Source organism: Aspergillus heteromorphus (assembly GCF_003184545.1).
Source record: "Aspergillus heteromorphus CBS 117.55 chromosome Unknown BO70scaffold_11, whole genome shotgun sequence".
NCBI classification, from domain to species: domain Eukaryota; kingdom Fungi; phylum Ascomycota; class Eurotiomycetes; order Eurotiales; family Aspergillaceae; genus Aspergillus; species Aspergillus heteromorphus.
The window spans coordinates 379,781-392,750 of record NW_020290416.1 but is presented as its reverse complement, the minus strand read 5'-3'; the positions used below and the strand labels follow the sequence as shown (position 1 = coordinate 392,750).

General features: G+C 54.0%; 4 protein-coding genes across 4 annotated transcripts; 2 read left to right on the top strand and 2 right to left on the bottom strand.

Annotated features, from left to right (window-relative positions):
• Positions 1–1,968: 1,968 nt before the first annotated feature.
• BO70DRAFT_290937 (rhodanese-like domain-containing protein) lies at positions 1,969–2,459 on the top strand (the record flags this gene model as incomplete). Its single annotated transcript, XM_025539381.1, has 2 exons — positions 1,969–2,026; positions 2,080–2,459. Coding segments are annotated over 2 exons (438 nt in total), but the record flags the coding sequence as incomplete, so codon positions are not given.
• A 2,574-nt stretch (positions 2,460–5,033) lies between these two features.
• Positions 5,034–7,589, bottom strand: BO70DRAFT_32368 (uncharacterized protein). Its single transcript, XM_025540596.1, has one exon. It carries the CDS (start codon positions 7,507–7,509, stop codon positions 5,323–5,325), a length of 2,187 nt encoding a protein of 728 aa, XP_025399656.1. The 5' UTR covers positions 7,510–7,589; the 3' UTR covers positions 5,034–5,322.
• A 725-nt stretch (positions 7,590–8,314) lies between these two features.
• BO70DRAFT_32347 (uncharacterized protein) lies at positions 8,315–9,009 on the top strand. The gene is made up of 2 exons (XM_025540592.1): positions 8,315–8,490; positions 8,568–9,009. Exon 2 carries the CDS (start codon positions 8,618–8,620, stop codon positions 8,930–8,932), a length of 315 nt encoding a protein of 104 aa, XP_025399655.1. The 5' UTR covers positions 8,315–8,490; positions 8,568–8,617; the 3' UTR covers positions 8,933–9,009.
• A 77-nt stretch (positions 9,010–9,086) lies between these two features.
• BO70DRAFT_396177 (putative mitochondrial translation initiation factor IF-2) lies at positions 9,087–12,378 on the bottom strand (the record flags this gene model as incomplete). Its single annotated transcript, XM_025546591.1, has 4 exons — positions 9,087–9,330; positions 9,412–11,876; positions 11,945–12,223; positions 12,253–12,378. 4 exons carry the CDS (start codon positions 12,376–12,378, stop codon positions 9,087–9,089), a joined length of 3,114 nt encoding a protein of 1,037 aa, XP_025399654.1.
• Between the last annotated feature and the right edge of the window lie 592 nt (positions 12,379–12,970).

The window sequence follows — 12,970 nt, the reverse complement described above, 5'->3', positions numbered from 1 at the left end:
ACGACCAAAGAAACGTTTTCATTCTAGGACAGAAAACCCGGCCTCTATTACAGAGATGTCAGAGCTGTATGAAGCTTTGACTTTCGCCGTTCTGGAGAGCGAAGACATAACCTTCCAGAAATCGAAGGAGAGTACCAGCTACTCGGTGCAATGGCACTTGTTCAGAAGCAGGGGATGGAAAATGGACTGGAACTCCAGCGTCTACGGGATTCTGAGTGATGGAAACCTGTTCCAGGTCTGTCGTCTTGATGGTAATTATCCGAAGAACGAGATTCGAAGCCTGTCAACGCGGACATCAAGGGAGATGTCCAAAGGTGGTGGTGGTTGTCGGATGAAGAGTACCATCCATCGATTAGTTGGTACGTTTGCTGCATCACTTGGATATGACCTTCTACTGGTGAGCTTGGGCATGAGCTATACTTTACCCACATTTTCGACCGGTCTTGTCTTCATCAATGCTCGTCGTTTTCGGACCACGCCACAGTTTGTCCGGGTCCACCATGGAATTCATAATGAAAACAGCGGCATAAGCTCTATATCCATGCCATCCTCGTACAGCTCCAAGTGCTGTGCTCATATCACCTTCTAACAAAAGAAAGTCCTACTAAGAACATCGCGAGCTGGGGGGTTTTCCAACGTTTCTCGCTCGATTCTTGCGTTCCAACCAGTCTCCCAAGTCTCAAGCCAAGACCGAATCGATTATTCGCTGCGTTGACAGCAACACCGATGACTAACTAGCCTGTCGAATTGCCACCTTACACAAGTTCTCCAGACAGTATCAGGAGGTCGATGGAATGGGACTGACTGGTGGGCGTAGCGCCTCATATCATATCATGTCTCCTCGCACATATATCGCTTTCGCGGCTGCAAGCTGAACTTGGTTCGATGACAGCTATTTCACGTTTAATCAAGCATAGCAAGCTATCGACCTGCTACAATGGCAATATATTTACCTGGTGGATTACGCAACCAAGTGCGCCAGGATTGTTGTAAACGCTTTGTCGAAATGGCCAATTACTAAGTTGCAACTGACAGTGATACTGCAGTCTGCAACCGAAAAAGCTAAGCCGAAACCGCACGAGTTGGAGTCCAACTCAGCCCTCGACCATTGGGGGGAGCTACCGATGGCACAAGTTGTCCGTCAACTTCTAGGGAAGGAAAGTGAGATTGTACAGCAGCGGGCAGCGCGTTCTATATGGGAGGACCACAGATCTACCTCCTGTGACAACTGTGAAGCGAGAACTGTCTTTAACCAGCCCAAGAGACAAAGAAGCATAGCGTGAAGCAAGTTCGCCCGAAGGGGGAAGATAGGCCATGAGAGGAGGATTTCATTTCATCTCTTTTGTAACTAATCAAGCAACTATGCTTCTTCCAAGGTGGATCCGGAGTTGTAGTGGACTTCACCAGCTCAGGTTTGAAATCGCGATACACGTACTGAATACATAAAGTTACACAAACTGCACATTTAGTAAGCATCCATAATGACCGTATAAACACCCACCCCGGAAGGCGGTCAACCCGCGCCTGACATCACCCGCCATCTTCTGCATTGCATCGCATCCCTCCATCCATCATCCTCTTTGTACGGAGTACACAGCAGAGGGACCAGACACCAGACCAACTGCAGTAAGTCCACCCGCTACTTCACAACACAACAACCATCCCAACCAACTAACCACCCTCTTCCAGACCATCCATCCATCCTATCATCCCTCCTCTCTCCAGCTCCAACCTCACTCAGAGAACATATATACCAACCACCACAATGGCCTCCCTCATATCCCGCCGCGTGCCCACCACCCTGCTGCACTCCATCCGGCAATCCGCCCCCATCTCCCTCTCCACCCGCTCAATAACCGCCGCCGCTCAGCGCTTCATCACCACAACCAAGACCAGACCCAACACCCTCCCCCTCCCCCTCCCCTCACCCTCACCCGCGCTACCCCCCTCCAACAACAAAGATACAACTCCAACTCTAACTCCAGCAATTCCCCCACCTTCCGCCAATGGGTCTTTGAAGACGTACGTCTCCCTCCCTCCCCCCTCTCTTCCCCCCTCAACACCCACTAACCAACCCAGATAACCACCTCCCTCCCCTCATCCTCATCCTCCCCCCCACCCACCCAATCCTCATCGACGTGCGCGAACCCGCGGAACTCCTCTCAACAGGGACGATCCCCTCATCCGTGAACGTGCCACTCGCCTCGCAACCAGACGCGCTGTTCCTGACCGCCGACGAATTCGAGACCCGGTTCGGGTTCCCCAAGCCCGGGGTCGCGGCGGACGAAGCCGGCCGGGAAATCGTCTTTTACTGTAAGGCGGGCGTGCGCGCGAGGGCCGCGGCGCAGTTGGCCGTCCAGGCGGGGTATCAGGCGGACAGGGTGGGGGTGTATGATGGGAGTTGGTTGGATTGGGCGGCGAAGGGTGGGAAGGTGGAGGTTTGGGAGGGGGATGATTAGATGATTAAATGGGTGGGTTTTGTTGGGAGAGGGGGGGATATGACCGAATATGGTTTATGGAGTAAGATGGGGAGGGGAGGAGGAAAGGGAGGAGAGTGTAGTTTTACTCTTACTATATGTGTATATCATATCATTCATCGTCCCCGCGAACTATGTCTTACACTGATCACTACACAGTTCCCTTAAGCCCTCATCTGGGCAAGGGCCAATGGGATTTTCCTGCTCATCCCACACTATACCCAGATCAACGTGTTGAGCACTGACTATAGACTAGAAATAGACTTAACAATAGGAAGGGTTGGTACAATGCATTTCGCTCCTGGTGTCATAATAAATACAGCCTCTTACCCTCTGGGATGATCTCCTTCTCTCCCCCCCCCCTAACGTACTTTCTACCGTACAAGGGACATCCGATACCGACGCTAGAGCAGCTCAAAGAGTTTATCCGCTGGTGGGCTGTTTCCACCAAGGTGTAGGATTTCTAATAATGAACGTCCGACAAGAGAGTCGACCTTGAACTGGGCTCAAAAGTTCGTCCCTGGCTTTTACCTCGTGACCGGGAATGAGATACCAAGGAACGATAGTTCAGCCCGCCTTCTATAAGGCAAGTTCACCTTTCCACCAATTGGTTTGGTATTTGTCTGACCATGGCAGTTCATAAAAAAAAAAGACTTGGTCAAACAGGGATCCCTATCAGCAATCAATAAGCCACGACATAACTTCGGACTTGATAGTTTCGACTTCTTGCACTTAACCAAATAATGACTTTGATCATAGGGTTGGTACCGCTATCTGGGAATGTGAAGAACCCATCTACTCAGGAGCACTATATCTCCTTGCGCTGGCTCTTGCGGATGGCGCCCTCTTTGGATTCACGAACGCCAAACAACTTAAGTGTTTGAACAAAGAATTCCGGAAGGAGAAAACGAGCTGGTACTTCGATGGGAAGACAAGGTTGTAGAAAGATGTGTTGTCCGAGGTGTTTACCGGCGAAAGCGTCAGTGAGATCGATCCATTAACGAAAGGGGAGCAGCGCTAGATAGATAGCCGGCTGGAATAATTTTTCCTTGTTGGCTATCTATCTAGCCGGGGGTGCCAATAATAATAATACCCCCCCACCCCACGGGATGTTCAACCGTTTCTGTGGCCTTTGTTTTTTTTTTTTTTTTTTTTTTTTTTGTCTCCAAGACGAGCAAGACAATGAGTATCTATGGTATGTGCCATAGATGCCTGTGTTGAAACCGTTTCCTCATTGCCCACCTCATGCCACATGTATCTACCTGCTCTCGTAACTCTTACTTACCCAACAGTTCTGCCCAGTCTCCTGACTCCGGGAGTCAGGAAGTTGAGCCCTGCTTCTGCTCTGCCCTCCTCTCCGTAGGATTCAATCGTTTGAAAGCTAGACACAACGAATTTTCTATCTACGTGTCGATTTCACCCGCCTCGCTTTGGTAGCTTTTAACCTTTTCCCACCCGTGATGCTCACTCCAGCGCGCGCGCGTTGCGTTGGAAATAGCAACTTCGATCGCAAAACTCAAAGCCGAAAAGGCGCTGATATGGACGTTCGTTACACTCGCCCTCTCGGATTTCATATAGTAGAACAAATTTAGATGAAAACTCCCGTACAGCACCCAGAGATACGATACTCAGTACCGCCTCAACAAAGGCTTAGACTACCAATAGTGTGTGCGCAAGCCCTAAGCGAGCTTCAATGGCTCGTGCTTCCTTGTCAGGGATCATGGAAACCATACTGCGTGCGGTAGACCTTCATCAATAAGTTCCGTGATGGTTCCAATGTACGTATAAACATCCGTTGTGACGACTTAACAGGCGTCAATGTTCGCCACCCAGATCTTCAGAGTGTACCGTCGACTACTGGCAGGATCAAGGCGCCTGTGTTGAAGAGAGAACCCGTATAACTGATTGATCAGCATTCATTGCCACGTCTTGAAAGCGACCTAAGTTACTATGATCGGTACCACCATCGCTCGCCGACAGCCCACCGTATTTGACAGGAGCTTGGGTAATTCTTCAGCAGGATCCACTTGATCGGCTTGAACAGTATCGGCTTTGGACGGGACCCACTTGATCAAGATCTGTTAGGTAGAGGCTGACTGAGCAAGGGTCAAGCGCTTGCAGGGTTGGAACCTGTACATGTTTCCATCGTTGGAAGCCAAGTAGAAGCCAGGCAGACACAGAGGAGCGGCGAGGGGCGAGGGGATGCAGGGCAAACAACCCTTCGGAATTGCCTTGTCGAAGGCACCGTACAGTACAGAAAAGTGCCATGACAGGTTCTTGGGCATTGTGGAGGCTCGATAACTCGTGAGCTCCTGCCCTGTTTTCGGTCTCCTCTAGTTGAGCTCTAGGAAGCGATGCCCTGGGCTGCAACGATATGTCAATTTGTCAGAAGCGATATGCCAACAAAAGAGCGCATTATAGTCACCTATCTGAGTACATTGGCACCTGGCGTCTCCCGGCCGATGGGCCCCACGATGTCTTGCATATTAAGCAGGCCATTCGTCGCCTTTACCCTTCTGCCTACGAGGCGAATGAAGATCGGTCGGGAGGCGATTATGAGCATCGTGATATGAGGTAGGATGCTCCATAAAAGCATCGACTTCGTCCAAAAGCAGCACTGCATTGAGGGGTAGCTATGGACATGCCCTTGTACCGTGCAGACTTAATGGTTAAGGTCGCTTATTTGTTTCCTAATGAATGGGTCCTGAGGTACCGGCACGAATAAAGAATTATAGTTTCAGCAACCGCCCAGCAAGTGCCACTGGCTCATGTGTAAGCTATGCGTAGCAGTGCTTGACTTTCCGTGTCATCCTATTGTGTAAGTTCCAGCTCCAGTGACATCTACTCACACCACACGCACCCGTTTGGAGTGACTTTCTTTAGGACCATACCGTAATCGTTTGAGAGCGCCTCGCGGTTTGTGCATCGGTCGATGGTCCAAGGTGCATAGATGAAAATCAATGATCAGAGCTCGCCGGAGCTCAGCATTCCATAAGATGTTGTCCGGACGAAGATCATGGTGGGCAACGCCGAAACGACGGATCTCCTTCTTCGACCGAGAAATCGCCTGCCGGATAGTCTCATCCAAAGTATTATGGCCCACGCTCTCACCACCCCAGCCCATGAGAAGCATATGACGGATCCTGCCCGCGCCGTGGAGGAAGTATGTTTGGGCCAAATTGATCGCCCCGAGAAAGACGGGAACAGCCGATCCTTGGGCACGCTTAAGGACCCGGTAGACGTCTGCTTCGCGCGAGACCTCCCCCCAGAGTCTCGACGTCGTCCCCTTCCCGATAACAGTATATCCGAAGGCGGCACATGTGATCTTGAATGGTGCTCCGGAGGACCCACAAGGGCCGATGGGGGTGCAGTTATGATCCAGATCCTGATCGAGCTGCGCCTTGAGCTTCTTCACCAAGTCAGCTGCGCTGATCGGATGGCGGTCCTCCCTCCTGCCAAGCATATGCAGCTCTGTGTTGGGGCACTCAGGGTCAAGCGCACCGCCGTGCTGTAGCCCGAGAAGGCACTTTTGTGTGCAATATGGAGCATCATGGGAGCGAAATTGTCCGCTTTGGCTCCCTTGGCGATCTGCTCGCGGTGCAGACCGTTGGGTTGGCGGGGACGATGTGACCTGACTAAACCCCCGCTTCCGTACTGCAGATGCGGTAGGGTCGGCCTCGGAATCCGAAGAACTCTCGTGGTGAGACGGATCGGACGGCGGCGCGCAGCTAGCGGCCGCTCGTGTGGTCACTCGAGGACCGGTGGTGACGGGGGACGATGAAGGGAGGTAATCAGAGGTCGTCTGCTCAGTACTGGCGAATTCAGAGCTAGTATCGTCCACGTTCAGGCTCCGAGGTAGTTCTACCACTACGATCTGCGAGCGATCGCTATCAAAATTCGTATGCCATTTCGGTAGGTTGTCTTTGGCGGCATTCCGCCACGCCTGATCACGAAGAAAGGTGCGAAAGCTCATCAGACAGAGGCAGAGCGTCCTTTCAATTCGAGTCATGGGAGCCCGCCCAGGTCTGCCGAAGCCTGCATTTCCGTACATAACGGGGTCCCCTAGGTCGTAATAAAGAGTAGTTGGATCGTCGTGGGGTATCCAGAGCAGCACGTCCATCAGGCCGTTCGTTAGATAAGAATATTCCAGACCCTCTTGAATCATCACGTGAAATTCTTGGACGATGGCGGATCCGACCAGCCGCGCGGCAATGTATCTCGATTTCTCCGGCTCTTCCGTCGGAACATGATCGGGTTGGACAACTTCTTGCCAAAAGTCCATCGGCCGGAGTCCCTCCCGCAGGTTCGCAGCGGTAAGCTTGTGGGGGGGTTTATACTCAACTGTGGTGAGCAAGGTACTCCTGTTACCGTCCATTCGATGAATGCAAAATTGATCCGGCTTCGAAGGCGTTGTGGTTGATGACTGGCTAGCATCGACTTCATCATCTTCGTCCAGAGCATTTGCGTGATTATCGAACCATAATCCGTTGCCTAATCGGAACTCCTCGCGAGCCTCTGGGATTTTGCACAACTCAGCGACGATGTCGTGCACGTGGTCTTCAACAGCGATTCGTTCATAGGTCTCGAGGTCCTGTTCGCTGCTAATCGGCCGGCGTGCGAATCGACGGCCATGGTCTTCCAATGCAACAAGTGACGTGAATAACTCCCGTGCATCCTCTTCTGTCGGCTGCAGGTAACGGCAGACAGATTCGTAAGTTTCCCGCTGTCTAGCCTCACAGTCGGTCCACGGAAGTAGTCGTATGGGACAGTATTTTCCGATAGGAGCAGGGATTTTGCCTGTCGTAGAGCGAGACGGTGTTTGCGCTCGTAGTGGCCTCCAAAGAAGATCGTGGCAATGTCGGATGAACTCTGGGAAAGTCGTCGGTCTGTTGCGATCCCTCTGTTGTCTCTCCCTTTCCTCTGCCCGTTTCCTTTCCTCCTCTGCTTGTTTCTTTCCCTCCTCTGCTTGTTTTCTTTCCTCCTCTGCTTTGAGAAAAAGCGCCTTGTAGTCTGGAGAGATGCTCCCACTCATATTTATCGCGTATAAGGGAAGAGACCGATGAGGAGAACCCCCATGGCGAGGTTGTTGGTCACACTCCCTGTCGTCGAATGTCAGCGGAGGGGACTCGGTGAAAGTATTTTTCCGCCGACATGTGACATGTAGATCCGTCGTAGATCCGTGGGGAGCGCTCAAAAGGGCTACTCTAAGTGTTTAGAGTTCGAGGGCTCCCGAAACCCCCCAGCCTGGCTCCGAAATTAATTTGCTCCTCAGTGTCTCAGGCCCTCTACCGCGTCGGAACATGCTCGAGGGGGCCTGAGGCACTAAGGCAAGCACACACCCCCGCGTAAGGTCACGTGGCATATTGCAGGAAGGATGCCTTGTCGAAGGCTCCGTCCAGTGCAAAAAAGTGCCACGACAGCTTCTTGGGCCTTGCGGGCAAATTTTGCACTGAGTAGGCTCGATAGCCCTGCCCTGTCTCCCATGACAAACGCTCTTTTCGGTCTCATCTAGTCGAGCTCTACCACAAGATGTCCTGTGTTGTGATACGAGGCTGGTGACGATCAGGAACAAGACCGCAACATCGGAATGAATTCCTTTCTCAACTTGCATCTAAAGATGCATATATAGACTCGGTTATTTCTTTTCGATTCCTGACCCAGGGCACGTACTTGATAACACGGGTGGATGCTGCTTCTTCGTTGTAGAAGTCAGATAAATATCCTGCCCGTCATTTACCTGTCCTGCCAGGTTCATTGGCAACTACCGTAGTTGCACCTGAGTCAATCGCACTTGAACCTCCATCGAGACCTAAGATCCACGTTGAATGAAGAAAGATATGGATGTTCACCAGGGCTGGAATTACCAAGTGTCCCCTTCCACTGGCAGAGCCTGTTCCCGAAAGTCTCTCCCGGGCAGTTAGACCTCGGAACCGCCCGCGAGCCGCCCTCTGAGGGCCGCCCACAGACCCGCACTTTTGCAGGCGGAGGACAGGCTCTTCCAGCCTACAGAAAAGTACGCCATAAGTAGCACAACAATACAAAACTATCAATTCAACTAGATCCATAATTATCATTAACAAACAAACCTAGGTATCGACCACGGCTTACTTTTCCTTTCTACCTTTCTTCCCCCCCCTCTCATGTCATGTACAGGCAAGACGCATCATCATCGTCATCATCATCATCTTGCTTTTGATCGAAACGAAAGTCGTAGTCATTCCTCATGCAGGGTCTTTTTTCACTTTTTTCTTTATTTCTTTCATCGTCTGTCTGTTTGTCTGTCTGTCGGTCTGTCTGCGTTGCCAGTAAGTAGTATAAGTAGTATATTGCCCAGGCAGGAAGTCAGGCAGGCAGATAGACAGTATATATCATCACGACAATGCAGAGTTGCGGACGGATATGATACCGATACCGATACCGATACCGATACCGATGCCATCACCATCGCTGCATAGCCGTCTGGCTGGCTGTCTGACTGGCTAGCTAGCTAATCAATTGCCCGAGATGCATGCATGCATGCATGCATACAACGCAACCCGGTGTCTACCTGCCTGTCCGCCTGACTAACAGACTACCAACCGACTCCAGGCTCGATCAACCGCCAGACAATTACGGAATGTCAAAGACAGGCTTGAGCTTCTTGACGAGACCCCACTCCTCCATCGACACATCGGCGCGGTAGAACTCCTTCAGGGTGTCGATACTGGCACGCGAGATGTGCGAGTACAGGGTATCCTTGTCTTCGAGCTGACGGCCGTACATGGGCTGGTTGGAGCCCTCGATCTTGACGGCCACGGACGGTTGGCCCTTCTTGCAGACGTTGATGGCCTTGTGGTCGCGTTCGATGGAGACACTAATCGATAGATGGGTGGTTAGCTTATGGCATGGATAAAATGTGATGGTGTGGAATGGGATGGAATAAAAGGGGGCTTACACTCTGCCCAGATCGATGATTTCCTTGGCGCCAGTCTCGGGGTTGGCCTTGATAGCAGCGATAGGAGTGTGCAGGCGCAGACTTCCCTCGGCAACGTCGATACCGATGACGATGGGGTCCTTCTTGTTGAAGACGGCGACGGTCTTGAGCACGCAGGGGAAGACAGCCAGCATCTTGCTCTCTTCCTTTCTGCGCTCCGTCAGCTCGGCCATGTGCTTGGTGAAGTCGTCGAAGAGGTGGTAGATGATGTCGGCGGTGAAGATCTTGACGCCGACCTCGTCGGCGTAGGCCTGGGCTTCCTTGTCGACCTTGACGTCGAAGCACAGCATGACGGCAAACTCCTTGGCCTTCTCCAGCATGGTTCCGGCCATCATGACATCGCGCTTGAACACGGGGCCGATGGAGATGTTGGCCACGGGGATCTTGGACACGCGCAGGAACTCAAGCAGAGCTTCCAGGGATCCAAGGGTCGACGCCTGCACGCTGACACCGCGCTGGTCGCGCGACACCTTGCTGAGCAGGTTCTCCAGATCGGACATGACTTCCTCCTCGATGTCCTCCTCGTCGTCGTCGGGTCCGACGACCATCAGGCGGGAACCGGCGATGGCCTGCTCCAGGTCGTTGGCGGCGATCTTGACACCGAGAGCGGCCTTGACTTCCTTGTTGTGCACGTACTGCGACTTGAGACGCAGTTCCTTGAGAGGCGCCGGCGTCAGCAGCGCTCGGATGTTCGTCGCGATCGGCCCGTTCAGACCGCACAGCACGATCCGGTCGCCCTCGCGGAGGATACCGTTGGACAGGACGACGTCAATGGTGGTACCGAGACCCTCGATGACCTTGACCTCCAGAACCGTACACTCGACCTCGGACAGGTACATCAGCGAGTTGGTCATGCGCTCCTGGGACAGGGTGGTCAACAGCTTCAGCATGTCGGGGATACCCTCGCCAGTGTGGGCAGAGGTGGGCACGAGGGAGACGTTGCGGGCCATGGACTTGTTCTCGTAGAACAGCTCGGAGTTGAAACCCTGCTCGGCGAACAGCAGCTTGGTGCGTTCCAGACGCGTGCGGAACTCGTTCTGCACGCCCTTGCTCTGCATGGCCAGACTCTCCTGGAACCCGTTGTTGTCGATCTTCTTCCAGCCGTACAGACGGTCGATCTTGTTCAGCGCGACGATGAAGGGCGTGCGGCGGTCACGGAGCAGGCGCATCGACTCCAGAGTCTGCGGCTCGAGACCGTGCATGATATCGACCACCAGGATGGCAATGTTACAAAGAGACGAACCTCTCGAACGCAGGTTGGAGAAGGACTCGTGACCGGGTGTGTCGATGATCAGGAGACCGGGGATCTTGAACTCGAAGTTGTTGTCTTTGTTCACCACCTGGGTCTTCTGGCGCAGGGCATCGACGGGGAAGTAGGTAGCACCGATCTGCTGCGTGATACCACCGGCTTCGCCCTCCTGGACGTTGGTCTGACGGATCTTGTCCAGCAGCTTGGTCTTACCCGTATCGACGTGACCCAGAATACAGCAGATAGGAGAACGCAGGTTGTCCTTCGAGCGGGCTGCCAGAGCCTCCTCGTGCTGCTTCTTCCTGCGCTCGGCCGCCTCGGCCTTCCGGAGGGCAATAGCCTTCTGTGCCGCGGACTGTTCCTCGTCCTCGGAGTCCTCTTCGGAAGAAGACTCGTCAGAGTCCTCGTCGCTGTCCTCCTCATCCTTCTCCTCGGCCTTCTCAGCCGGCTTCTCCTCTTCCGCGTCGCTGTCCGCATCCCAGCTGTCCTTCACATCGTCAGCATCGGCGGCCTTCTCCCAGTCGTCGACGTCGCTCTCCTCGCCGCCGGCGGCGGCGGCAGCAGCAGCCTCAGCAGCAGCCTTGGCCTTCTGCTCCTCTTCCTCCTTCTTCCGGCGCTCCTCCTCAGCCTCGCGCTGGGCCTTAGCACGAGCAGCGGCAGCCTCCAGGTCGTCTTCCTGCTTCTTGGGGCCGCGTTTCTTGCGGTTCTCGTAGACGGGCTTCTTCTTCTCACCGCCGCTCTCCAGACCGGCCACCGAGACGGCGCCACCGGCCGCAAGCATCTGCTGCATGCGCCGCTCGTTGCGCTCCTTGGCTTCCTTCTGGGCCTTGGTGAGCAGCTTGCCCTCCCTCCGAAGCTGCTCCTTCTTCTCCTTCTCCTTCTCCTTCTTCTTCTGACGAGCCTCCTCCTTCTTCTTCTCCTCCTCCTCGTCACGAAGACGCTTGGCCTCCTCCGCGGCGGCCTCCTCGGCTGCTAGCCGCTCTTCCTCCTCACGCTGTTGGCGGAGAGCCTCCTGCTGCTTCTGCAGAGCCAGCAAATGCGCGGGGATCTTCTTCTTCTTGCCACCAGTCTCCGGAGCGGCGGGAGCAGCCGCAGCGGCCGGAGCAGCAGCAGCCTCCTGCTTCTTAGCGGGCTCGGGCTTCGTGGGTTCGGGCTTCTCGGTCTTCTTCTTCGCAGCCTATACCAAACACAAACACAGCCCAGTCAGCATCACACCCACACGCAACAATCAAAGAGCAGCCTTACCTGTTCCTTCTTCCTCTGCTTCTCCCTCTCCTTCTTCTCCCTCTCCTTCTCCTTCTTCGACTTCACACGGAAACCACCCTCCTCCTCTTCCTCAGCCGGCTTCGCAGCCGCCGCCGCCTTCTTCGGCTTCGCATTTCCAGCAAACACATCGTCCTCATCAAAGGTACCCTCTTCGGGCTGCTTGCTAGCGAAGTCCGCGGCTCCGTTGGCTTCCTCGGCGCCGGCGTCCTCGCCCTCAACGAAATCGTTGGCCGGCTTGCCCTTCTTCGCCTTCTTGTTCTTGTTCTTCCTCAACGCCGCCAGGAGACCGCCCTGCGGGGCTTCCTCCTCGGCGGGGGCGTCTTCGGCGGGGCGGCGGCGGCGGGAGCGGACTCGCCGAGGTCGGCTTCCCAGTCTTCCTCCTGTCTCTTGTTTCCCTTCTTCTTGGGCGCCATGGTGGTGGTGATTGGCGTTTAAAGGTGGGTAGGTGGATGGATAGACTCGATTGGAACGAGGTCTGGTGAGGAAAGAAAGGTGGTGTGTTAGTAGATAGGTAGATAGGAGGGAGGGAGTGAGCCAGCTGTGGTTATGGTTGTGGTGGGGGAAAGGTGTTGGATATTGGTGGTGGTGGTGGTGGTTGATTGTGCGCACGAACAATAAGTAGCTTCAAGGAAGTAACGTACCTGTTGTTGCTTTGCTGCTCCGGGCCCGCGATCTGCGGTGCGGCAAGAGTGGCGAAGAGAAGAGAAAAGAGAAGCCGGGGATGCTTCGAGCACGGAAGTAAGTTGGGAGAAGAGAAGAAAATGAAAGAAGGAGTGAAGACAGACAAGCAACCTGATCCCCCCTGTGGTCGATACGACTCGGTCGGTGTGTCTGGAGGCTTTGGGGTAAATCGTAAGAATTTTGGGCGGCGGCGGCGGTGGTGGAGGTGGAGGTGGTGGGGACGCCGGATTATTATGCGAGCCGGCTGCTATTTCTAGCACTACTAGTTACTACACAGTACTAACACTGGGTGGTATACACACGCTCATGCTGGAATCGTAGCTA